The sequence below is a fragment of the Oncorhynchus kisutch genome, linkage group LG9 (genome assembly GCF_002021735.2).
Source record: "Oncorhynchus kisutch isolate 150728-3 linkage group LG9, Okis_V2, whole genome shotgun sequence".
Classification (NCBI taxonomy): Eukaryota; Metazoa; Chordata; class Actinopteri; order Salmoniformes; family Salmonidae; genus Oncorhynchus; species Oncorhynchus kisutch.
The window spans coordinates 22,455,003-22,475,100 of NC_034182.2; the positions used below are offsets into that span (position 1 = coordinate 22,455,003).

The following is a 20,098-nucleotide window of genomic DNA, read 5'->3' on the forward strand; positions in this document are numbered from 1 at the left end:
CTCAGCCTCGAATTGGTAGGCCACACAAGCTCACAGAACGGGACCGCCAAGTGCTGAAGCGCATAGCGTGTGAAAAGCATATTTCCCTCAGTTGCAACACTCAACATTCTCTGGAGTGATGAATAACGCTTCACGATCTGGCAGTCTGACGGATGAATCTGAGTTTGGCGGATGCCAGGAGAACTCAACCTTCCCCAATGCATGGTGCCAACTGTAAAGTTTGGTGGGGGAGGAATAATGGTCTGGGGTTGTTTTCATGGTTTGGGCTAGGCCCCTTAGTTACAGTCAAGGGAAATCTTAACTCTACAGCATACATTGACATTCTAGGGACCATTCTGATTTTCCACCTTTGTGGCAACAGTTTGGGGAAGGCCCTTTCTTGTTTCAGCATGACAATGCCCCCGTCCACAAAGTGAGGTCCACACAGAAATGGTTAGTCGAGAGTGGTGTGAAAGAACTTGACTGGCCTGCACAGAGCCCTGACCTCAACCCCATCGAACACCTTTGGGATGAATTGGAACGCCGACTGCGAGCCAGGCCTAATCGCCCAACATCAGTGCCCGACCTCACTAATGTTCTTGTGGCTTAATGGAAGCATGTCCCCGCAGCAATGTTCCAACATCTAGTGGAAAGCCTTCCCAGAAGAGTTGAGGCTGTTATAGCAGCAAAGGGGGGACCAATTCCATATAAATGCCCATGATTTTAGAAAGGGAGGTTCGACGAGCAGGTGTCCACATTATTTTGGTCATGTAGTGTATTTCACAGCAGTTTTGATGGTACAATGATTCTCTACACTGTACATTGCTTGTTTTGTCACATAAACTGAAATAAAGCGAATTATTTCAATTTTAGCAACCAGGGAATGGGGGAGTGATTTCTTCATATTGCACCTTTAAGATGCACTGAATGCCATAATATTATGCTATTAATTGCCTGTATATGCAAAGCAACTGACTGATAATCATAGTGATTGAGATGTTTCAACATGTGCGGTGCCATTACTGCTATGGCCAGAGGAGGGTGCTGTTTTCCACTGAGGTACACTACGGTCGTCATTGCCTAGGGAGATTGTCCTAGCACACACACACACACACACACAACAAACATTCATGCACACATGCACATGCAGGTTTGGTTGTCGACCGTCAAATATATACACACACTCACACTCTCTCTCGCTCTCTCTCTCTTTCTTGCTCTCTTTCTCTCACACACCACCAATAAAATAGAAGCTATTCCAACCTTCATTTAACTTCCCCATATACTGTACCTACCACCCTTCTGCCCCTGTCTGCCTGGCATCTAAATAGGCACAAACTGTATGAGCCAGCATATGACATGGAGGAGGAGAGGATCAGGTTGCAAACTGTTATTAATAACTCTCCTCTCCTTTCTACTTGGTAAACTAAAATCTGACATGCTCTCTCTCTCTTTAGCTCTCTTTCTCCAGCTCTAGCACTCTCTCTCTCTTTAGGTCTCTCTCCTTATTGCTAGCTCTCTCTCTGGCTCTAGCACTATCTCTCTTTAGCTCTCTCTCCTTCTCTCTAGTTCTCTCTCTCTCTGGCTCTAGTGCTCTCTCTCTCTAGCTCTCACTCCTGTCCAGCTCTCTCAATATCTTGCTCTAACTCTGTCTCTAGCTCTCTCCCCTTCTCTCTAGCTCTCTCTCCTTCTCTCTAGCTCTCTCTCCTTTTCTCTAGCTCTCTCTCCTTCTCTCTAGCTCACTCTCTCTCGCTCTCTCTGGCTCTAGTGCTCTCTCTCACTCTAGCTTCCTCTCTCTACCTTCACTGTCTCCAAGATATATATATAAATATAAATATATATAAATATATATACACTCACTTCTGCATATACTGTACCTAGGCTACATGTGTACACACACACAATACTACCTAACATATTACTGAGTGTACAAACATTAGGAACACCCACTCTTTCCATGACATAGACTGAGATCCCTTATTGATGTCACCTATTAAATCCACCTCAATCAGTGTAGATGAGGGGAGAAGACAGGTTAAAGAAGGATTTTTAAGCCTTCAATTGAGAGATGGAATGTGTATGTGTGCCATTCAGAGGGTGAATGGGCATGACAAAATATTTAAGAGCCTTTGAATGGAGTATGGTAGTAGGTGCCGGGTGTACCGGTTTGAGTGTGTCAAGCACTGCAACGCTGCAGTGTTTTTTATTTATTTATTTATTTCACCTTTATTTAACCAGGTAGGCTAGTTGAGAACAAGTTCTCATTTGCAACTGCGACCTGGCCAAGATAAAGCAAAGCAGTTCGTCACATACAACAACACAGAGAATAAACAACACATAGAATAAACAAACACACCATCAATAATACAGTAGAAAAATCTATATACAGCATGTGCAAATGAGGTAGGATAAGAGAGGTAAGGCAATAAATAGGCCATGGTGACGAAGTAATTACAATATAGCAATTAAACACTGGAATGGTAGGATGTGCAGAGGATGAATGTGCAAGTTGAGATACTGGGGTGCGAAGGAGCAAGATAAATAAATAAATACAGTATGGGGATGAGGTAGATTGGATGGGCTATTTACAGATGAGCTATGTACAGGTGCAGTGATCTGTGAGCTGCTCTGACAGCTAATGCTTAAAGCTAGTGAGGGAGGTAAGAGTCTCCAGCTTCAGAGATTTTTGCAGTTCGTTCCAATCATTGGCAGCAGAGAACAGGAAGGAGAGGCGGCCAAAGGAAGAATTGGCTTTGGGGGTGACTAGTGAGATATACCTGCTGGAGCGCGTGCTACGGGTGGGTGCTACTATCGTGACCAGTGAGCTGAGATAAGGCTGTGCTTTACCTAGCAGAGACTTGTAGATGACCTGGAGCCAGTGGGTTTGGCGACGAGTATGAAGCGAGGGCCAGCCATCGTGAGCATACAGGTCGCAGTGGTGGTTAGTATATGGGGCTTTGGTGACAAAATGGATGGCACTGTGATAGACTGCATCTGATTTGTTGCATAGATTGTTGTAGGCTATTTTGTAAATGATATCGCCGAAGTCGAGGATCGGTAGGATGGTCAGTTTTACAAGGGTATGTTTGGCAGCATGAGTGAAGGATGCTTTGTTGCGAAATAGGAAGCCGATTATAGATTTAATTTTGGATTGGAGATGTTTAATGTGAGTCTGGAAGGAGTTTACAGTCTAACTAGACACCTAGGTATTTGTAGTTGTCCACATATTCTAAGTCAGATCTGTCCAGAGTAGTGATGCTGGACAGGCGGGCAGCAAACGAGAGCATGCATTTAGTTTTATTTGCATTTAAGAGCAGTTGGAAGCCACGGAAGGAGAGTAGTATGACATTGAAGCTCATCTGGAGGTTAGTTAACACAGTGTCCAAAGAAGGGTCAGAGGTATACAGAATGGTGTTGTCTGCGTAGAGGTGGATCAGAGAATCACCAGCAGCAAGAGCGACGTCATTGATGTATACAGAGAAGAGAGTCAGCCCGAGAATTGAACCCTGTGGCACCCCCATAGAGACTGCCAAAGGACCGGACAACAGGCCCTCCGATTTGACATACTGAACTCTATCGGAGAAGTAATTGGTGCGAGGCAATCATTTGAGAAACCAAGGCTGTTCAGTCTGCCATTAAGAATGTTGTGATTGACAGAGTCGCAAGTCTAATCCAGGTCCATGATTACAGCTGCACAGTAATGTCTCTTATCGATGGCGGTTATGATATCGTTTAGGACCTTGACCTTGGCTGAGGTGCACCCATGACCAGCTCTGAAGCCAGATTGCATAGCGGAGAAGGTACGGTGAGATTCGAAATGGTCGGTAATCTGTTTGTTAAATTGGCTTTCAAAGAACTTAGGAAGACAGGGTAGAATAGATATAGGTCTGTAGCAGTTTGGGTCTAGAGTGTCTCCCCCTTTGAAGAGGGGGATGACCGCGGCAGCGTTCTAATATATGGGAATCTCAGACGATACGAAAGAGAGGTTGAACAGGCTAGTAATAGGGGTTGCAACAATTTCGGGAGATAATTTTAGAAAGAGAGGGTCCAGATTGTCTAGCCCGGCTGATTTGTAGGGGTCCGGATTTTTCAGCTCTTTCAGAACATCAGCTATCTGGATTTGGGTGAAGGAGAAGTGGGGGAGGTTTGGGTGAGTTGCTGTGGGGAGTGCAGGGCTGATGACCGGGGTAGGGGTAGCCAGGTTGAAAGCATGGCCAGCCGTAGAAAAAGGCTTATTGAAATTCTCAATTATTGTGGATTTATCGGTAGTGACAGTGTTTACCTCAGCCTCAGTGCAGTGGGCAGCTGGGAGGAGGTGCTTTTATTCTCCATGGACTTTACAGTGTCCCAGAACTTTTTTGAGTTTGAACTACAGGATGCAAATTTGTGTTTGAAAAAGCTTTCCTATCTGCCTGTGTATATTGGTTCGTAACTTCCCTGAAAGTTGCATATCACGTGGGTTATTCGATGCTAATGCAGAACGCCACAGGATGTTTTTGTGCTGGTCAAGGGCAAATAGGTCTGGAGTGAAACAAGGGCTATATCTATTCCTGGCTCAATTTTTTTGAATGGAGCATGCTTATTTAAGATGGTGAGGAAGGCACTTTTAAAGAATAACCAGGCATCCTCTAGTGATGGGATGAGGTCAATGTCATTCCAGGATACCCCAGCCAGGTCGATTAGAAAGGCTTGTTCGCTGAAGTGTTTTAGGGAGCGTTTGACAGTGATGAGGGGTGGTCGTTTGACCGCAGACCCATTCCCGATGCAGGCAATGAGGCAGTGATCGCTGAGATCTTGGTTGAAAACAGCAGAGGTTTATTTGGAGGGTGAGTTAGTTAGGATGATATCTATGAGGGTGCCCGTGTTTACAGATTTGTGGTTGTACCTGTTAGGTTCCTTGATAATTTGTGTGAGATTGAGGGCATCAAGCTTAGATTGTAGGAGGGCCGGGGTGTTAAGCATGTCCCAGTTTAGGTCACCTAGCAGCACGAGCTCAGAATATAGATGGGGGGAAATCAATTCACACATGTTGTCCAGAGCACAGCTGGGGGCAGAGGGTGGTCTATAGCAAGAGGCAACGGTGAGAGACTTGTCCCTGGAAAGGTGCATTTTTAGAAGTAGAAGCTTGAATTGTTTTGGTACAGACCCGGATAGTAAGACAGAACTCTGAAGGTTATCTCTGCAGTAGATTGCAATACTGCCCCCTTTGGCAGTTCTATCTTGGTGGAATATGTTATAGTTAGGGATGGAAATTTCAGTGTTTTTTGTGGTTTTCCTAAGCCAGGATTCAGACAGGGCTAAGACATCCGGGTTGGCAGAATGTGCTAAAGCAGTGAATAAAGCAAACGTAGGGAGTAGGCTTCTAATGTTAACATGCATGAAACCAAGGCTTTTACGGTTACAGAAGTCAACAAATGAGAGCACCTGGGGAGTAGGAGTGGAGATAGACACTGCAGGTCCTGGATTAACCTCTACATCACCAGAGGAGCAGAGGAGAAGTAGGATAAGGGTACGGCTAAAGACTATAAGAACTGGCCGTCTAGCACGTTCGGAACAGAGAGTGAAAGGAGCAGGTTTCTGAGCACGATAGCATAGCATTGGAAGACTATCCATATAGAGGCTTTTGCCTTTCTAGTTTTGTGTTTTACTTGCGTTTCTTAATTTTCTATAGGAAATGTAATAACAGTCACAGAATGCCCAGTAAAGCATTGAAGATTGCTGTTCTTCTTGTCCATCATGGGAACCTACACTCTTAGAAAAAAGGGTTCTGAAAGGGTCCTTCATCTGTCCCCATAGGATAACCCTTTTTGGTTCCAGGTAGAACCCTTTTTGGGGTTCCTTAAGATGTTTAAAATGCTCATAGATGACCAGCAGGGTCAAACAATAATCAAAGTGTTTATTGAGTTATAGAGTCAGCACCCCAGGAGTAAATGTCAGTTGGCTTTTCACAGCCAAGCATTCAAAGGTCGAGAGAGAGAGAGAGACGAAACAGCGAGTCCGGGGAAAAGGTAGCACGTCCGGTGAACAAGTCAGGGTTCAATAGGCAGAATTGAAGAAACTGGATCAGCAGCACAACCAGGTGGACTGGGAACAGGGGAAGCCAGGAGTCATCACCATAACTCTGAATGTACAGTATTTCAAGGCCTTTACGCTGTGCCAAAGAATCTGTGCCATCCTGTCTGTTTGTCTGTCTAGGCACTCAGCTATGCACCGCACTGGCAGACTACAGTCGGGCCGACCTAGTTCGACATCTATGTGTCTCATGCCGTTTATACTCTGTGCCACCCTGAATATGCCTTTCTCTGTCTGTTTCTCTCTGTCTGCCACCCAGCTAGCCACAGGTAGACAACTACCAAGTTCAACATAATCACCAATGTGCATCATGCCCTATACTCTGTGCCTATGACATTATGCCCCATTCTCAATATGCCCCATTCTCTCTCTCTCTGTCTCTCTTTGTCTCTCTCTCTCTTTGAACTTGCAGGCTACAGTACACCTCCATCAAACCAAGCTCATCGACCCTCAGAATTCCATGGTGGCCATCTTGCTCACACCGTCTGTGTCAGTATTTTTAGCCGTGGTCAGGGTCCCCTACAAAACTTAATATGGGAATGGAATCCTCTCTCTCTCTCTCTCTCTCTCTCTCTCTCTCCTTCTCTCCCTCTCTCCCTCTCTCTCTCTCTCTCCCTCTCTCTCTCCTCGCCCTCCCTTTGTAGCCATGGTATCCAACAGGTGGCCATGCGATCCAAAGATAGCCCCTCCCACGTTTCCATCCATTTGCTATTTACTAACCCCCCTCAAATCCATTGTCACCAAGCCCCCCCCCCCATCCCCCTCTCACTTTCTCTCCCTACTTTTTGGTTGCCCACTCTCCCCGGGTTGCAGCCTGCTTCTCTCTCCCTCCAACTCGCCCTCGTCGTTGGAACCCCACCCCTCACTCACCCCCTTGGACGGTAGTGTCTGAGCGCGCATGTAAAAGGGGGGGTTCAACACTCCGACCTGCTCTTCTCTGGCCGGCGTCGAAACGAAGTGGACCTTGTTCCTAAGTGGCGTTTTTTATTTTTTATTTTAGGAACAACGCAAAAATATATTCTTCCGCAACATTAAACAATTCAGCAATTGACGTCCAAGTCGTGGGAGACCTGATTGGGGGGAACCAACAATAACCTGGAACAATGAAGTGGGGTTGGGTGTTTCTGGGGGCCCTGCTCTCTTTGGGGAACATGTCCTGGGGAGAGAAGGGTCTGGAGATCCCTGAATATGATGGGAAAGACCGCGTCCATGATCTCAATGCTAAGAACTACAAGTCTGTGATGAAGAAGTACGATGTCATGGTGATCTACTACCATGCACATGTGGAGAGCAACAAAAACGCCCAGAAAGCATTCGAGATGGAGGAGCTCGCCCTGGAGGTGGGTCCTATGGAGGGAATGGATGGAGGAATGGAGGGGAAGAGGGAGTAAGGATGAGTGAGATGGAGGAGTTGACCCTGGACGTGGGTGTTGGGACAGCATGACGAAACTGAGGGATAAGGGGAAAAGGGGTTGGAGGGATGAAGGGTTGAGGGAGGACTTATGAGGGAGATGGAGAAGAAGGTACGTGAGGCTAGATAACATGACCTCTGATGTGGGACAAAAGGATGATGAGAAAGGGGGCGAGTGGATAGAAGGAAACTGAGGGATGAGAGAATGGAGGGAGGGACAACAATGAGGGAGAGAGACATAGCATAATTTGCGCTGCAGCTCCATTCCAGGAAGCCAGCAGCATCATCAACCCAGGGGGAAATGGAGGGAAGAGGGGATGAGGGAGAGAGAGAGAGAGAGAGAGAGACAATGTGGCCGGGGAGAACACTACACACTGAGAGATGCTAAAAAAAAGCACCTTAATAGAAAATATAGTCTGTCTTTCCTAAGAATATTAGGAGCCTGGTTAGTTAGACTGAACCAGGATGTGGAGCACTCAATGGTTGGGCCTTGGACACGTCACGTTATTGGTTGTTGGAAAACAAGAGTTGAAACTGGTCTGGTCTGGTCTGGTCTGCGAAGCTGAGTCCTAAATCCATAGGTTTTTTGCTTCGGGGGTTCTCTGGGCTATTTAGTTCTGCTTGAGGGTGTCCAAGCGGCTTGTGGGTGTATGAGACTGTGTGCGTGCGTACAGGTACAGTATGTGGGTGTAGTGGATGAACTATCAAACTGCTGAATTCAAAGAGGATCAAAATTAAACTATGACATCATAACAATAACCGATATCTACCCCCTGCAGTTCTTCTGCACCCTGCACTGCACGCCCACAGCAGATCAGGGTAAGTCCGGCTCTGTATGTATTAAGCGTCTCAAAGAAGGAGTGCTGATCTAGTATCAGTTTTTTGATCATAGTCTATGAGATTACATGGACAGGAGGGACCTGGGGCTATTTGTATCAAGAGTATCGAAGTAAGAGTACTGATCTAGGATCAGGTCCCCCCTATCCATGTCATCTCATTCATTGTGATCAAAAAGGGGAAATGTATCCTATATCAGCACTCGTACTTTGAGATGCTTGATACATACAGTGTCTTCTTACAGGTCTAGAGTAGCTCTAGCTGTCATAACTACAAATAGCCCTGGACAGGGATGGCGTAGTTACCAAGAAGGCGAAGAGCCTTCCGGGGAGAGACAGAGAGACATATATCACAGCTCTAACTTCTATCAGTGCTTTCAATGCTCTCCCTGCACCATAATACACAACGCTAGGCCGCAGGTGAACATCTTAACCTTTTACTGCAGTGGGCTAAATCAGGGTCACACAGAGTATTTCTTGGTAGTCTTAAAGAAATCTACTTTGAGACAAAAGTACACAGCTCACACACATGGTTATGGGCTTTAAAAAATATATACCTTTACCATGTCAGATATAGAGTTGAATTGTGTTACATTTTTAGTTTGCATCTCAATATTACACTTTATATAAATCACAGAATACTGAAATATAACAAAACCGTTTGACATAGAAACAACGGATTTTCAGCGTTTTAAAAATATATATGTTTATTAATTATGAAATTATGAAAAATATTAATAACATTCCAACCATGAGGCCACTAGGTCATTTGACTGCAGGAACGGGCTACAACATCGTTTATGTACCTACCACACTTTGAATACGATAGATTGACTACAAGCACGTGTGTACCCTTGTGCAGCCATGTAGCTGAGTTGAGTAGTGTGTGTGTGTGTGTGTGTGTGTGTGTGCGCGTGTGTGTGTGCGCGTGCGTGTGTGTGTGTGAGTAGCTAGACTGCTGAGTTGCTGAGTAGCTTGACCCCTCACTATCTTACTGCTGACTCCTGGTCAATGTGGAGCGTTAGTTAGCCAATCAGAAACAAGCTTTCAGGGGTCTAAAATACATACTGAAAATAGCATTTCCACCAAACAGGATATATGAATTATTAAATGACGCACCCTGACAAAATCAGATGGAATTGGATTTTTAAGAGTACAAAACTCAATATCCCACAGTATATAAAAATATGTGAACGGTTTTATTGCAGGAAAGACCCCAATATCTCAAGATACTGATCAGAGGACTGGTCCAGCACGACGGTTTGTGTTGTGCGACTTGCCCTGATGCATTTCACAGATGGAAAATATCGTACGATTTCACTTCAACCCTGTAATGTTCAGCAACGCTATTGGACAGATGAGTAGAACAAGGTGTGTAATCTAATGTACTCTATCCGTAGTAATGAGGCTCCTGAGCTGCCATCTCGTCATGGATGTGTCAAACCATAGACAGTGTGGATGACAACGATTCAGCCACATACAAATGACAGCAGTCCCATAATTTCTAGATGTATCTTGCTTCTTTAGACTGAGCGTCGTTGAGGTTGTGGTGGTGTCTGCATTCAAAAGCAGCGCTTATGTGAACAACTGGAGAAAACGGTAATCTAGAGGTTTTGGGTGACATACAGTAATTGTTACGAGTGTTGAGGGAGAGAGATAGCAAGTTCAAATCCAGATGCACCAGAAACACTGATGGTTGAAGAGATTGAACGGGATCGTAAGCGCTTATAAATTCATAACGTATTATAAAAATTGGAATTTGTAACATATCAAACGAAATGCAGAATTAAAAAATGAGTTACTGATTTAAAAAATAATAATAATAATTAAAAGCTTGTGAGTGCTACTTTCAAAACTACCGGCTGAAATTATACAAAAACTCTGCTGCGTCACTTTAAGACAGATAGCCTGAGCAAGATCACAGTCCACATAGCATGGCGAGAAAGTAATCCTCCTCGGCATCTTCTTCTCTGAGAGGTCAAAGGTCAGAACGCTAGCCTGTGTCTCCCCGGCCAGTCACACCTGAAATGTCACCCTTCTAAGAGTCAGATTACTGGAGTCAGATTATCTCTCTCTCGGTCAAAGACAAGATAATGGAGATGAAGATGATATATCTATATGCGGTTGGGCGTTGATTTTGGAGATGTATCCATTTTGGGGTTTGCTTGAAGCTTGAGGCGGCAGGTAGCCTAGTGGTTAGAGTGTTGGACTAGTATCCAAAAGGTTGCAAGATTGAATCCCTGAGCTGACAAGGTACAAATCTGTTGTTCTGCCCCTGAATAAGGCAGTTAACCCACTGTTCCTAGGCCATAATTGAAAATAAGAATTGTTCTGAACTGACTTGACTAGTTAAATAAAGGTAAAATAAAAAATTGTATGAGGTGACTTGGGTGTGAGAGCATTCATGCTTGTGTTTCCTCACTCTCTCTTACTATATGTGGTCTTGCCCTGATATTGGACCTGTGTTGGTTTTTGGGTTTACGTGACGCTAAGGAGTGCATGAGGCTACTTGAGGATGATTTGGGTGTGGGAGAGTCAGTGTTCATGCGGGTGCAGTTTGTGTTTATGAGGTGTAATAATAACAAGTCTGATGTGTATTTGCAAGGAGGAGATGAGAGATGCAGAGAGAGAGAGAGAGACAGACAGAGGGGGAGAGAGAAATAGAGAGAGTTCTTTGTTCTCAAGGAAAGTCCCATGTCATGTAGCCTACTGTAGTTTGGTCCAGATCGCAGCTGTTTGGTCACTATAGAGATTTGTATTAATTTGAGTCAGTCAGTGACTCATGCTAGCTAAGCTAGCATCGCTGCATTAGGCCTAATAACAGTGACTCATGCAAGCTGCCATTGCAGTACTGGACTAGGCTCAATCAACAGACCCCCAACTAACAACAAATGTTCTCACAACTTTAAGGAACGTTCCTTTAAGAATCGCATTAGGTTTTCATAGGAATGTTCCAGTGATGTGCAAGGACTGTTTCCAAGAGACCATTTTCTCGAAGTTACCCGGAACCCAGAACATGGTTACCATGTTCTCAGAATATTTCATATTAATGTTCTGGACACTTCCCATGGGAATGTTCCTGTGTCCAGGTTTCTGAGGGATAGGAGAATATTCCATCAACGTCACACTAAACACACACAAAACGTGGTTACCATGGTCTTAGAATATAAGATATGAATATTCTAGACAAGTTTCATGGGAATATTGCAAGAACATTCCTGTGTCCAACGTCGTTTAAAACATAGGACATTCTCTTGTGGTCCCCCTGAGGTTTTTGTCGTGTTCCCAGCTTCTTTCAGGTACGTCCCTAAATACGTTTTTTAAGATGTCGCCTAATGGTCCCTTAGAAACGTTTTTAAAAATGATCCTGTTTCTTTACAGACCACCCCTTGTTACTGTTGTCGAGCCTATCAAGGCCCTGATTGGTGAACCATTGATCCATTCACAGATGTTTGTTGGCAAGGATAGGGACACCCAAACAGTGCTTTCAAACATGCAGCGTTTTCGACGTACATATTTGACATATAGTACCTTCAGAAAGTATTCACACCCTTTGGCCTTTTCCACATTGTGTTGTGTTACCGCCTGAATTCAAAATGTATTACATTTAGATTTTGTGTCACTGGGCTACACACAATGCCCCATAATGTCAAAGTGAAATGATGTTTTTAGAATTTTTTACAAATTAATAAGAAATTAAAAGCTGAAATGTTTTGAGCCAATAAGTATTCAACCGCTGTGTGATGGCAAGCCTAAATAAATTCAGGAGTAAATATTTGCTTAACAAGTCACATAATAAGTTGCATGAACTCACTCTGTGTGCAATAATAGTGCTTAACATGATTTTTGAATGACTACCTCATCACTGTACCCCACACATACTGTACAATTATATGTAAGGTCCCTCAATCAAGCAGTGAATTTATTGGTAGATGGGTAAAAAAAAGCAGACATTGAATTTCCCTTTGAGCATAGTGAAGTTATTCATTACACTTTAGATGGTAATTAATAACTGCTGCAGGCAGTGAAGCTTTTATGGCTCACTGGCTTTGAACAGGGGAATAGTGAAAAATAAAAATTTCATAGGTCAACGTGGGGTGTAGTTTTGTACTCTTCTTTGGGATAGGTATAGAGCTAGCCTGACATGAAATGTGATATGGGGCTTAAATCATATTTTGACCAACAGGTAAAATACTATGTTAATTGTGTAGATAATCCTCCAAGAAAACCAATGGTTCAACCCTCATGTCTCTATTGCAATCTGTTCAAAGGTTATTGGTTTTCTACCCTTGTTGGATGGCCAGAGTTAGGGTGACTAAATCAATGGGGGCCAGAGAAAAACAGAGGTACAAAAATCTAAAAGCATTGTGTCATTTAGGCTGGACACTATGACGGAGAGTAATGGCTACCTGGCAGCCTCACTTTCCCGTTGAACTCATCATCTTTCTTTTCGCATGTACAGGACACATAAAAACAATATAGAGGTAGGATAGATGACATGAGTCATGACATATTTTAGTATAAGCTTTTCATAATAATACAAGATTCCTGTTTTTTTTTTTTTTTTTGAAGATTTCTCTTTCTCAGTGCTCTGTGAAATGTCACTGGAGCACTGAGTGAGCATACTGCAAGCTTTTTTTTAAAACTTTCAAAGCCTTTCGCATTTATTTCAGTTCAAAAACCGTTACACACTGTGTCCCTCAACGGCTGAGATTGATTGGCCACCCCTGAAGCTACCTGTGGATAATACTACATTAGCCAGTTCCTCTACATCTTTCTTGCATGACTAGCTGCATCTTCTACAGTACCATGTGGAATAGACATTCTCTGTAGTATTGAGCTGAACGTTCAGACCATCGTCATGGCAACCGTGTCACTCTTCTGGCACCATGCTGTTGATGCGAAATAACATCATCACTGCTCATTAGGCAGCAACACCAACAACAATACTTGTATTACTGCCAGTTCTCATGAGAGTAGTGATGTAATGCAAGCCCAAAGCTACTAACTAACAAATTAAAAAGGTTTTAGAAGTGGTTGAGTACAACATTTGGGGATGATTACAATGTTACAAAGGATAAAGTATCCTATGGTTAAGTTTGGATAGTGTAAAGGTCAAACTGTGCGTCTATTTATTATATTCAATCCATTACTCTTAATTGTGCTCATTTAATTTTAACACAGTTTCATGGTCCTGCTCTTCCTTATAGCCCTCTACTTCCTGACTGTATGCTCTATACTTTTGAGTAAGATGGCGCCGGCAGATATGGCAGCTCTGCTTCTAGCGCCTAAGCAACTTTGCAGTATTTTGTTTTTGTGTGTGTTATTTCTTACATTATTAGCCCAGAATTTTTTTGTGTTATTACATACAGACGGATTTTTGGGGGGGATATCAGAGCGGCGGTAACTTACCAGCCTTAAAACCAGGAATACGACTTTCCCGAATTGGATCCTTTGTTCGTACCCCCCAGGGCAATTTAACTTATTCCAGAGGCTGCACCAAAACACCGCCGGCGGAGAAGAGGTTTTCGGAGTGGACTTCTAGTCCAACTCAGGAGGCGTGCACACCATCCACCGCTTCCGAGTTTGTTACTCGCTAATATTCAGTCTCTGGATGATGAAGTTGAGCTCAGCGCGAGGATCTCCTTCCAGAGAGACATCAGGGATTGTAACATACTCTGTTTCACGGAAACATCGCTCTCTCGGGATATACTGTCCCCGTCCATTCAGCCATCTGAGTTCTCAGTACATCGCACAGTCAGGAATTAAAGAACTCTCAGGGAAGAAGAAAGGCGGGGGTGTATGTTTCATGATTAACCACTCATGATGTGATTGTGATAACATACAGAAACTCAAGTCCTTTTGTTCACCCCTGACCTAGAATACCTCACAATCAAATGCAGACCATATTACCGCCCAAGACAATTCTCTTTGGTTATAGTCTCAGCCGTGTATATTCCCCCTAAAGCCGATACCACGACAGCCCTCAAAGAACTACACTGGACTTTATGCAAACTGGAAGCCACATATCCTGAGGCTGCATTTATTGTAGATGGGGATTTTGAGGAAAACACTACCGAAGTTCTACCAAAACATTGACTGTAGTACTTGTGCTGGTAAAACATTGGACCACTGCAACTCTACTTTTCTAAATGCCTACTTCGGCAAATCTGATCCCTTCCAATAGGCAGAGAGTAAAGCAGGAAGTACCCGTGCTAAGGTCTATTCAACGCTGGTCTGACCAAATGGAATCCATGCTTCAAGATTGTTTTGATCACACTGACTGGGATAAGTTTTCCCTCCGTAAGGCAATCAAACAAGCAAAACGTCAGTACAGAGACAAAGTGGAGTCACAATTCAACGGCTCAGACACAAGACAATCATGGACTACAAAGGGAAAACCAGCCACGTCGCGGATACCGACGTTTTGCTTCCGGACAAACTAAACACCTTCTTCGCCTGCTTTGAGGATAACACAGTGCCACCGACGTGGCCCGCTACCAAGGACTGTGGGCTCTCCTTCTCCGTGGCCAATGTGAGGAAGACATTAACCCTCGCAAGGCTGCCGGCCCAGACGACATCCCTAACCGCGTCCTCAGAGCATGCGCAGACCAGCTGGCTGGAGTGTTTACGGACATATTCAATCTCTCCCTATCCCAGTCTGCTGTCCCCACTTGCTTCAATATGTCCACCATTGATCCTGTACCCAAGAAAGCAAAGGTAGCTCAACTAAATGACTATAGCCCCGTAGCACTCACTTCTGTAATCATGCTTTGAGAGGCTCGTTAAGGATCATATCACCTCTACCTTACCTGACACTCTAGACCCACTTCAGTTTGCTTACCGCCCAAATAGAACCACAGACGATACAATCGCCATCGCACTGCACACTACCCTATCCCATCTGGACAAGAAGAATACCTATGTAAGAATGCTGTTCATTGACTATAGCTCAGCATTCAACACAATAGTACCCTCCAAGCTCAGCATTTAGTTCTTGCCCTGGGTCTGAACCCCAGCCTGTGCAACTGGGTCCTGGACTTCCTGACGTGCCGCCCCCAGATGGTGAAGGTATGAAACAACACCTCCACTTCCCTGATCCTCTACACAAGGGTGCATGCTCAGCCCCCTCCTGTACTCCCTTTTCACCCATGACTGAGTGGCCATGCACGCATCCAACTCAATCATCAAGTTTGCAGATGACACAACAGTTGTAGGCCTGATTACCAACAATGACAAGACAGCCTACAGGGAGGAGGTGAGGGCCCTGGGAGAGTGGTGCCAGGAAAATAACCTCTCACTCAACGTCAACAAAATACAGGAGATGATCGTAGACTTCAGGAAACAGCAGAGGGAGCGTGCCCCTATCGACATAGACTGGACCACAGTGGAGAAGGTGGAAATCTTCAAATTCCTCAGCGTACACATCACTGACGATCTGAAATGGTCCATCCACACAGACAGTGTGGTGATTAAGGCGCAACAGTGCCTCTTCAATCTTAGGAGGCTGAAGACATTTGGCTTGGCCCCTAAAACCCTCACAAACTTTTACAGATGCACAGGGCTCTCCAGAGGGTGGTGCGGTCTGCCCAAAGCATCACCTGGGGGCAAACTACCCGATGTCACAGGAAGGCCAAAAAGATTCTCAAGGACATCTACCACCCGAGCCCTGCCTGTTCACCCCGCTATCATCCAGAAGGCGAAGTTAGTACAGGTGCATCAAAGCTGAGACCGAGAGACTGAAAAACAGCTTCTATCTTAAAGGCCATCTGACAGTTAAATAGCCATCACTAGCTGGTATCCACCCTGTTACGCAACCCTGCACCTTAGAGGCTGCTGCCCTATATACATAGACTTGGAATCACTGGCCACTTTAAAAATGAACACTAGTTACTTTAATAATGTTTAACTAATGTTCACATATGGCTTTATTCATCTCATATTTGTATACAGTATTATATTCTACTGTATTTTAGTCAATGCCAGTCCGACATTTCTTGATCTCATACTTATATATTTCTTAATTCAATTATTTTACTTTTAGATGTGTGCATTGTTCAGAATCGGGAGCAAGGAGAGGAAGATAGTTTCAGTTATTGAGACACACCCCAAGTAAGGAGGGCACATTCATTCATCACAGCCACAGCGGCAATGGTGGGGCTATGATACCTCGGGGACACACACTCACACAGGTAATTACAGCACATTCGAAAAGTATTTAGACCCCTTGACATTTTCCACATTTTCTTACGTTACAGCCTTATTCTAAAATTGATACAAAATTATATAATTCTCATCAATCTACACACAATACCTCATAATGACAAGGCGAAAACAGGATTTTAGAAATTTTTGCAAATGTACAGTACCAGTCAAAAGTTTGGACACACCTACTAATTCAAGGGTTTTTCTTTATTTGGACTATTTTCTACATTGTGAATACTTCAAAACTATAAAATAACACATACGAAGTCATGTAGTAACAAAAAAAAGTGTTAAACAAATCAAAATATATTTAGTAGTAGCCACCCTTTGCCTTGATGACAGCTTTGCACACTCTTGTCATTCTCTCAACCAGCTTTACCTGGAATGCTTTTCAAACAGTCTTGAAGGAGTTCCCACATATGCTGAGTACTTGTTTGCTGCTTTTCCTTCAATCTGCAGTCCAACTCATCCCAAAGTACTTCAATTAGGTTGAGGTCGGGTGATTGGGGAGGCCAGGTCATCTGATGCAGCACTCCATCACACTCCTTCTTGGTCAAATAGCCCTTACACATCCTGGAGGTGTGTTGTGTGATTGTCTTGTTGAAAAACAAATGATAGTCCCACTAAACGCAAACCAGATGGGATGGTGTATTGCTGCAGGATGCTGTGGTAGCCATGCAGGTTAAGTGTGCCTTGAATTCCAAATAGATCACTGACAGTGTCACCAGTAAAACACCATCAGACCTCCTCCTCCATGCTTCACAGTGGGAACCACACATGCGGAGATCATCCGTTCACCTACTCTCCTTCTAACAAAGACACGGCGGTTAGAAGCAAAATTCTCAAATTTGGACTCATTTGGACTCAGACCAAAGTACAGATTTCCACCGGTCTAATTTCCATTGCTTGTGAGTCTTAGCCCAAGCATATCTCTTCTTATTTATGTCCTTTAGTAGTGGTTTCTTTGCAGCCATTCGACCATGAAGGCCTGATTCACGCAGTCTCCTCTGAACAGTAAATGCTGAGATATGTCTGTTACTTGAATTCTGTGAAGCTCTGCAATTTCTGAGCCTGGTAACTCTAATGAACTTGTCCTCTGCAGCAGAGGTAACTCTGGGTCTTCCTTTCCTGTGATGGTCCTCATGAAAGCCAGTTTCATCAGAGCACTCAAAGTTTTTTGCAACTGCACTTGAAGAAACTTTCAAAGTTCTTAACATTTTCCGCATTGACTGACCTACATGTCTTAAAGTAATGATTGGCTGTCATTTCTCTTTGCTTATTTGAGCTGTCTTTGCCATAACATGGACTTGGTCTTTTACCAAATAGGACTATCTTCTGTATACCACACCTACCTTGTCACAATGCAACTCATTGGCTCAAATGCATTGAGAAGGGAAGAAATTCCACAAATTAACTTTTAACAAGGCGCACCTGTTAATTGAAATGCATTCCAGGTGACTACCTCATGAAGCTGGTTGAGAGAATGCCTAGAATATGCAAAGCTGTCATCAAGGCAAAGTGTGACTACTTTGAAGAATCTAAAATCTAAAATATATTTTGATTTGGTAAACACTTTTTGGGTTACTACATGTGTTATTTGATAGTTTTGATGTCTTCACTATTATTATACAATGTAGAAAATACTAAACATAAAGAAAAACCCTTGAATGAGTAGGTGTGTCCAAACTTTTGACTGGTACTGTATTAAAAAATGTAAAACAGAAATACCTTATTTACATAAGTATTCAGACCCTTTACTATGAGACTCAAAATTGATTTATGGTCAATTCAATTGATTGGATATGATTTGGAAAGGCACACACCTATATATATAAGGTCCCACAGTTGACAGTGCCTGGCAGAACAAACACCAAGCCATGAGGTTAAAGGAACTGTCGTTAGAGCGCGGAGACAGGATTGTGTCGAGGCACAGATTTGGGGAAGAGTACCAAAAAATTTCTGTAGTATTGAAAGTCCCCAAGAACACAGTGGCCTCCATCATTCTTAAATGAAAGAAGTTTGGAACCACCAAGACACTTTCTAGAGCTGGCCGCCTGGCCAAACCGAGCAATCGGGGAGAAGGGCCTTGGTCAGGGTGGTGACCAAGAACCAAATGTTCACTCTGACAGAGCTCCAGCGTTCTTCTGTGGAGATGGGAGAACCTTCCAGAAGGTCAACCATCTCTGCGGCACTCCACCGATCATGCCTTTATGGTAGAGTGGCCAGACGGAAGCCACTCCTCAGTAAGTGTCACATGACAGCCCGCTTGGAGTTTGCCAAAAGGCACCTAAAGGACTCTCAGACCTTGAGAAACAAGATTCTCTGGTCTTATGACACCAAGTTTGAACTGTTTGGGCTGAATGTCAAGCTTTACGTCAGGAGGAATCCTGGCACCACCCTTATGTGAAGCATAGTGGTGGCAGCATCATGCTGTGGGGATGTTTATTAGTGGCAGAGACTGGGAGACTAGTCAGGATCGAGGGAAAGATGAACGGAGCAAAGTACAGAGGACCTCAGACTTGGGTGAAGGTTCACCTTCCATCAGGACAATGACCCTAAGCACACAGCCAAGACAACGCAGGAGTGGCTTTAGGACAAGTCTCTGAATGTCCTTGAGTGGCCTAGCTAGAGCCCGGACTTGAACCCAATTTAGCATCTCTGGAGAGACTTGAAAATAGCTGTACAGCGACGCTCCCCATCCAACCCGACAGAGGTTGAGAGGATCTGCAGAGAAGAGTGGGAGAAATGCCCCAAATACAGGTGTGCCAAGCTTGTAGCATCATTCCCAAGACGACTCGAGGCTGAAGGTCGCTGCCAAAGATTCTTCAACCAAGTACTGAGTAAAGGGTCTGGAAACTTATGTAAATGTGATATTTGCAAACAAAAAGATTGATGGGGGGGGGGGGGGGGGGCAATTGAATCTATTTTAGAATAAAGCTGTAATGTAACAAAATGTGGAAAAAGTCTAAATACTTTCCGAATGCACTGTATTTATTTATGTGTGTGTATGTATATATATGTGTGGTTGTTTTTGATTCATCCCATGTGACAACATGAGACCGGACAACAACAACTTTATTAATATCTTGTTATTTAGTTGGATCATTTTAGAACTTCTAGAACTATAGTTCCTCCCTGTGTTTTTGTACGCGAGCAGGTGTAACGTGTACGCTGGGAGTCGTGAAGCAAGTACAGGGAGTGAAAATGTAATAATAAATAAAACATGGAAAGAAACACGAATTGCGTACAGACATGAAACAGAATCAGAATCAATAACGCCTGAGGAAAGTACCAAGGGGAGTGACAGATATAGGGGAGGGAATCAGGAAGGTGATGGAGTCCAGGTGAGTCATGAGGCGCAGGTGCGTGTAACGATGGTGGCAGGTGTGTGTAATGATAAGACAACTGGCGACGTCGCGCGCCGGAGAGGGTGTAAAAGTGTACCGCCTCCCCTGATGGCCGGTTCCAGCCGCCGGACGACACCAACCAGAGGTACAGTCCCGAGGACCAGGAGCGGGCCGGTCGCTTCTGCTGAGGCACAGGAACATGTAGAGCCGGCTGAGGCGCAGCAGCCTGACGAGCCGGCTGAGGCGCG

General features: G+C 44.2%; 1 protein-coding gene across 2 annotated transcripts in view; it reads left to right on the forward strand.

Annotated features, from left to right (window-relative positions):
- Positions 1–6,851: 6,851 nt before the first annotated feature.
- LOC109896891 (calsequestrin-1) overlaps positions 6,852–20,098 on the forward strand; it is a 29,854-nt gene continuing 16,607 nt past the window's right edge. For both annotated transcript variants that reach the window (XM_020491327.2, XM_020491326.2), the window contains exon 1: positions 6,852–7,391. In XM_020491327.2, coding sequence (XP_020346916.1) covers positions 7,155–7,391 — 237 coding nt within the window. In that variant the 5' untranslated portion in view covers positions 6,852–7,154. The remainder of the gene's footprint in view (positions 7,392–20,098) is intronic.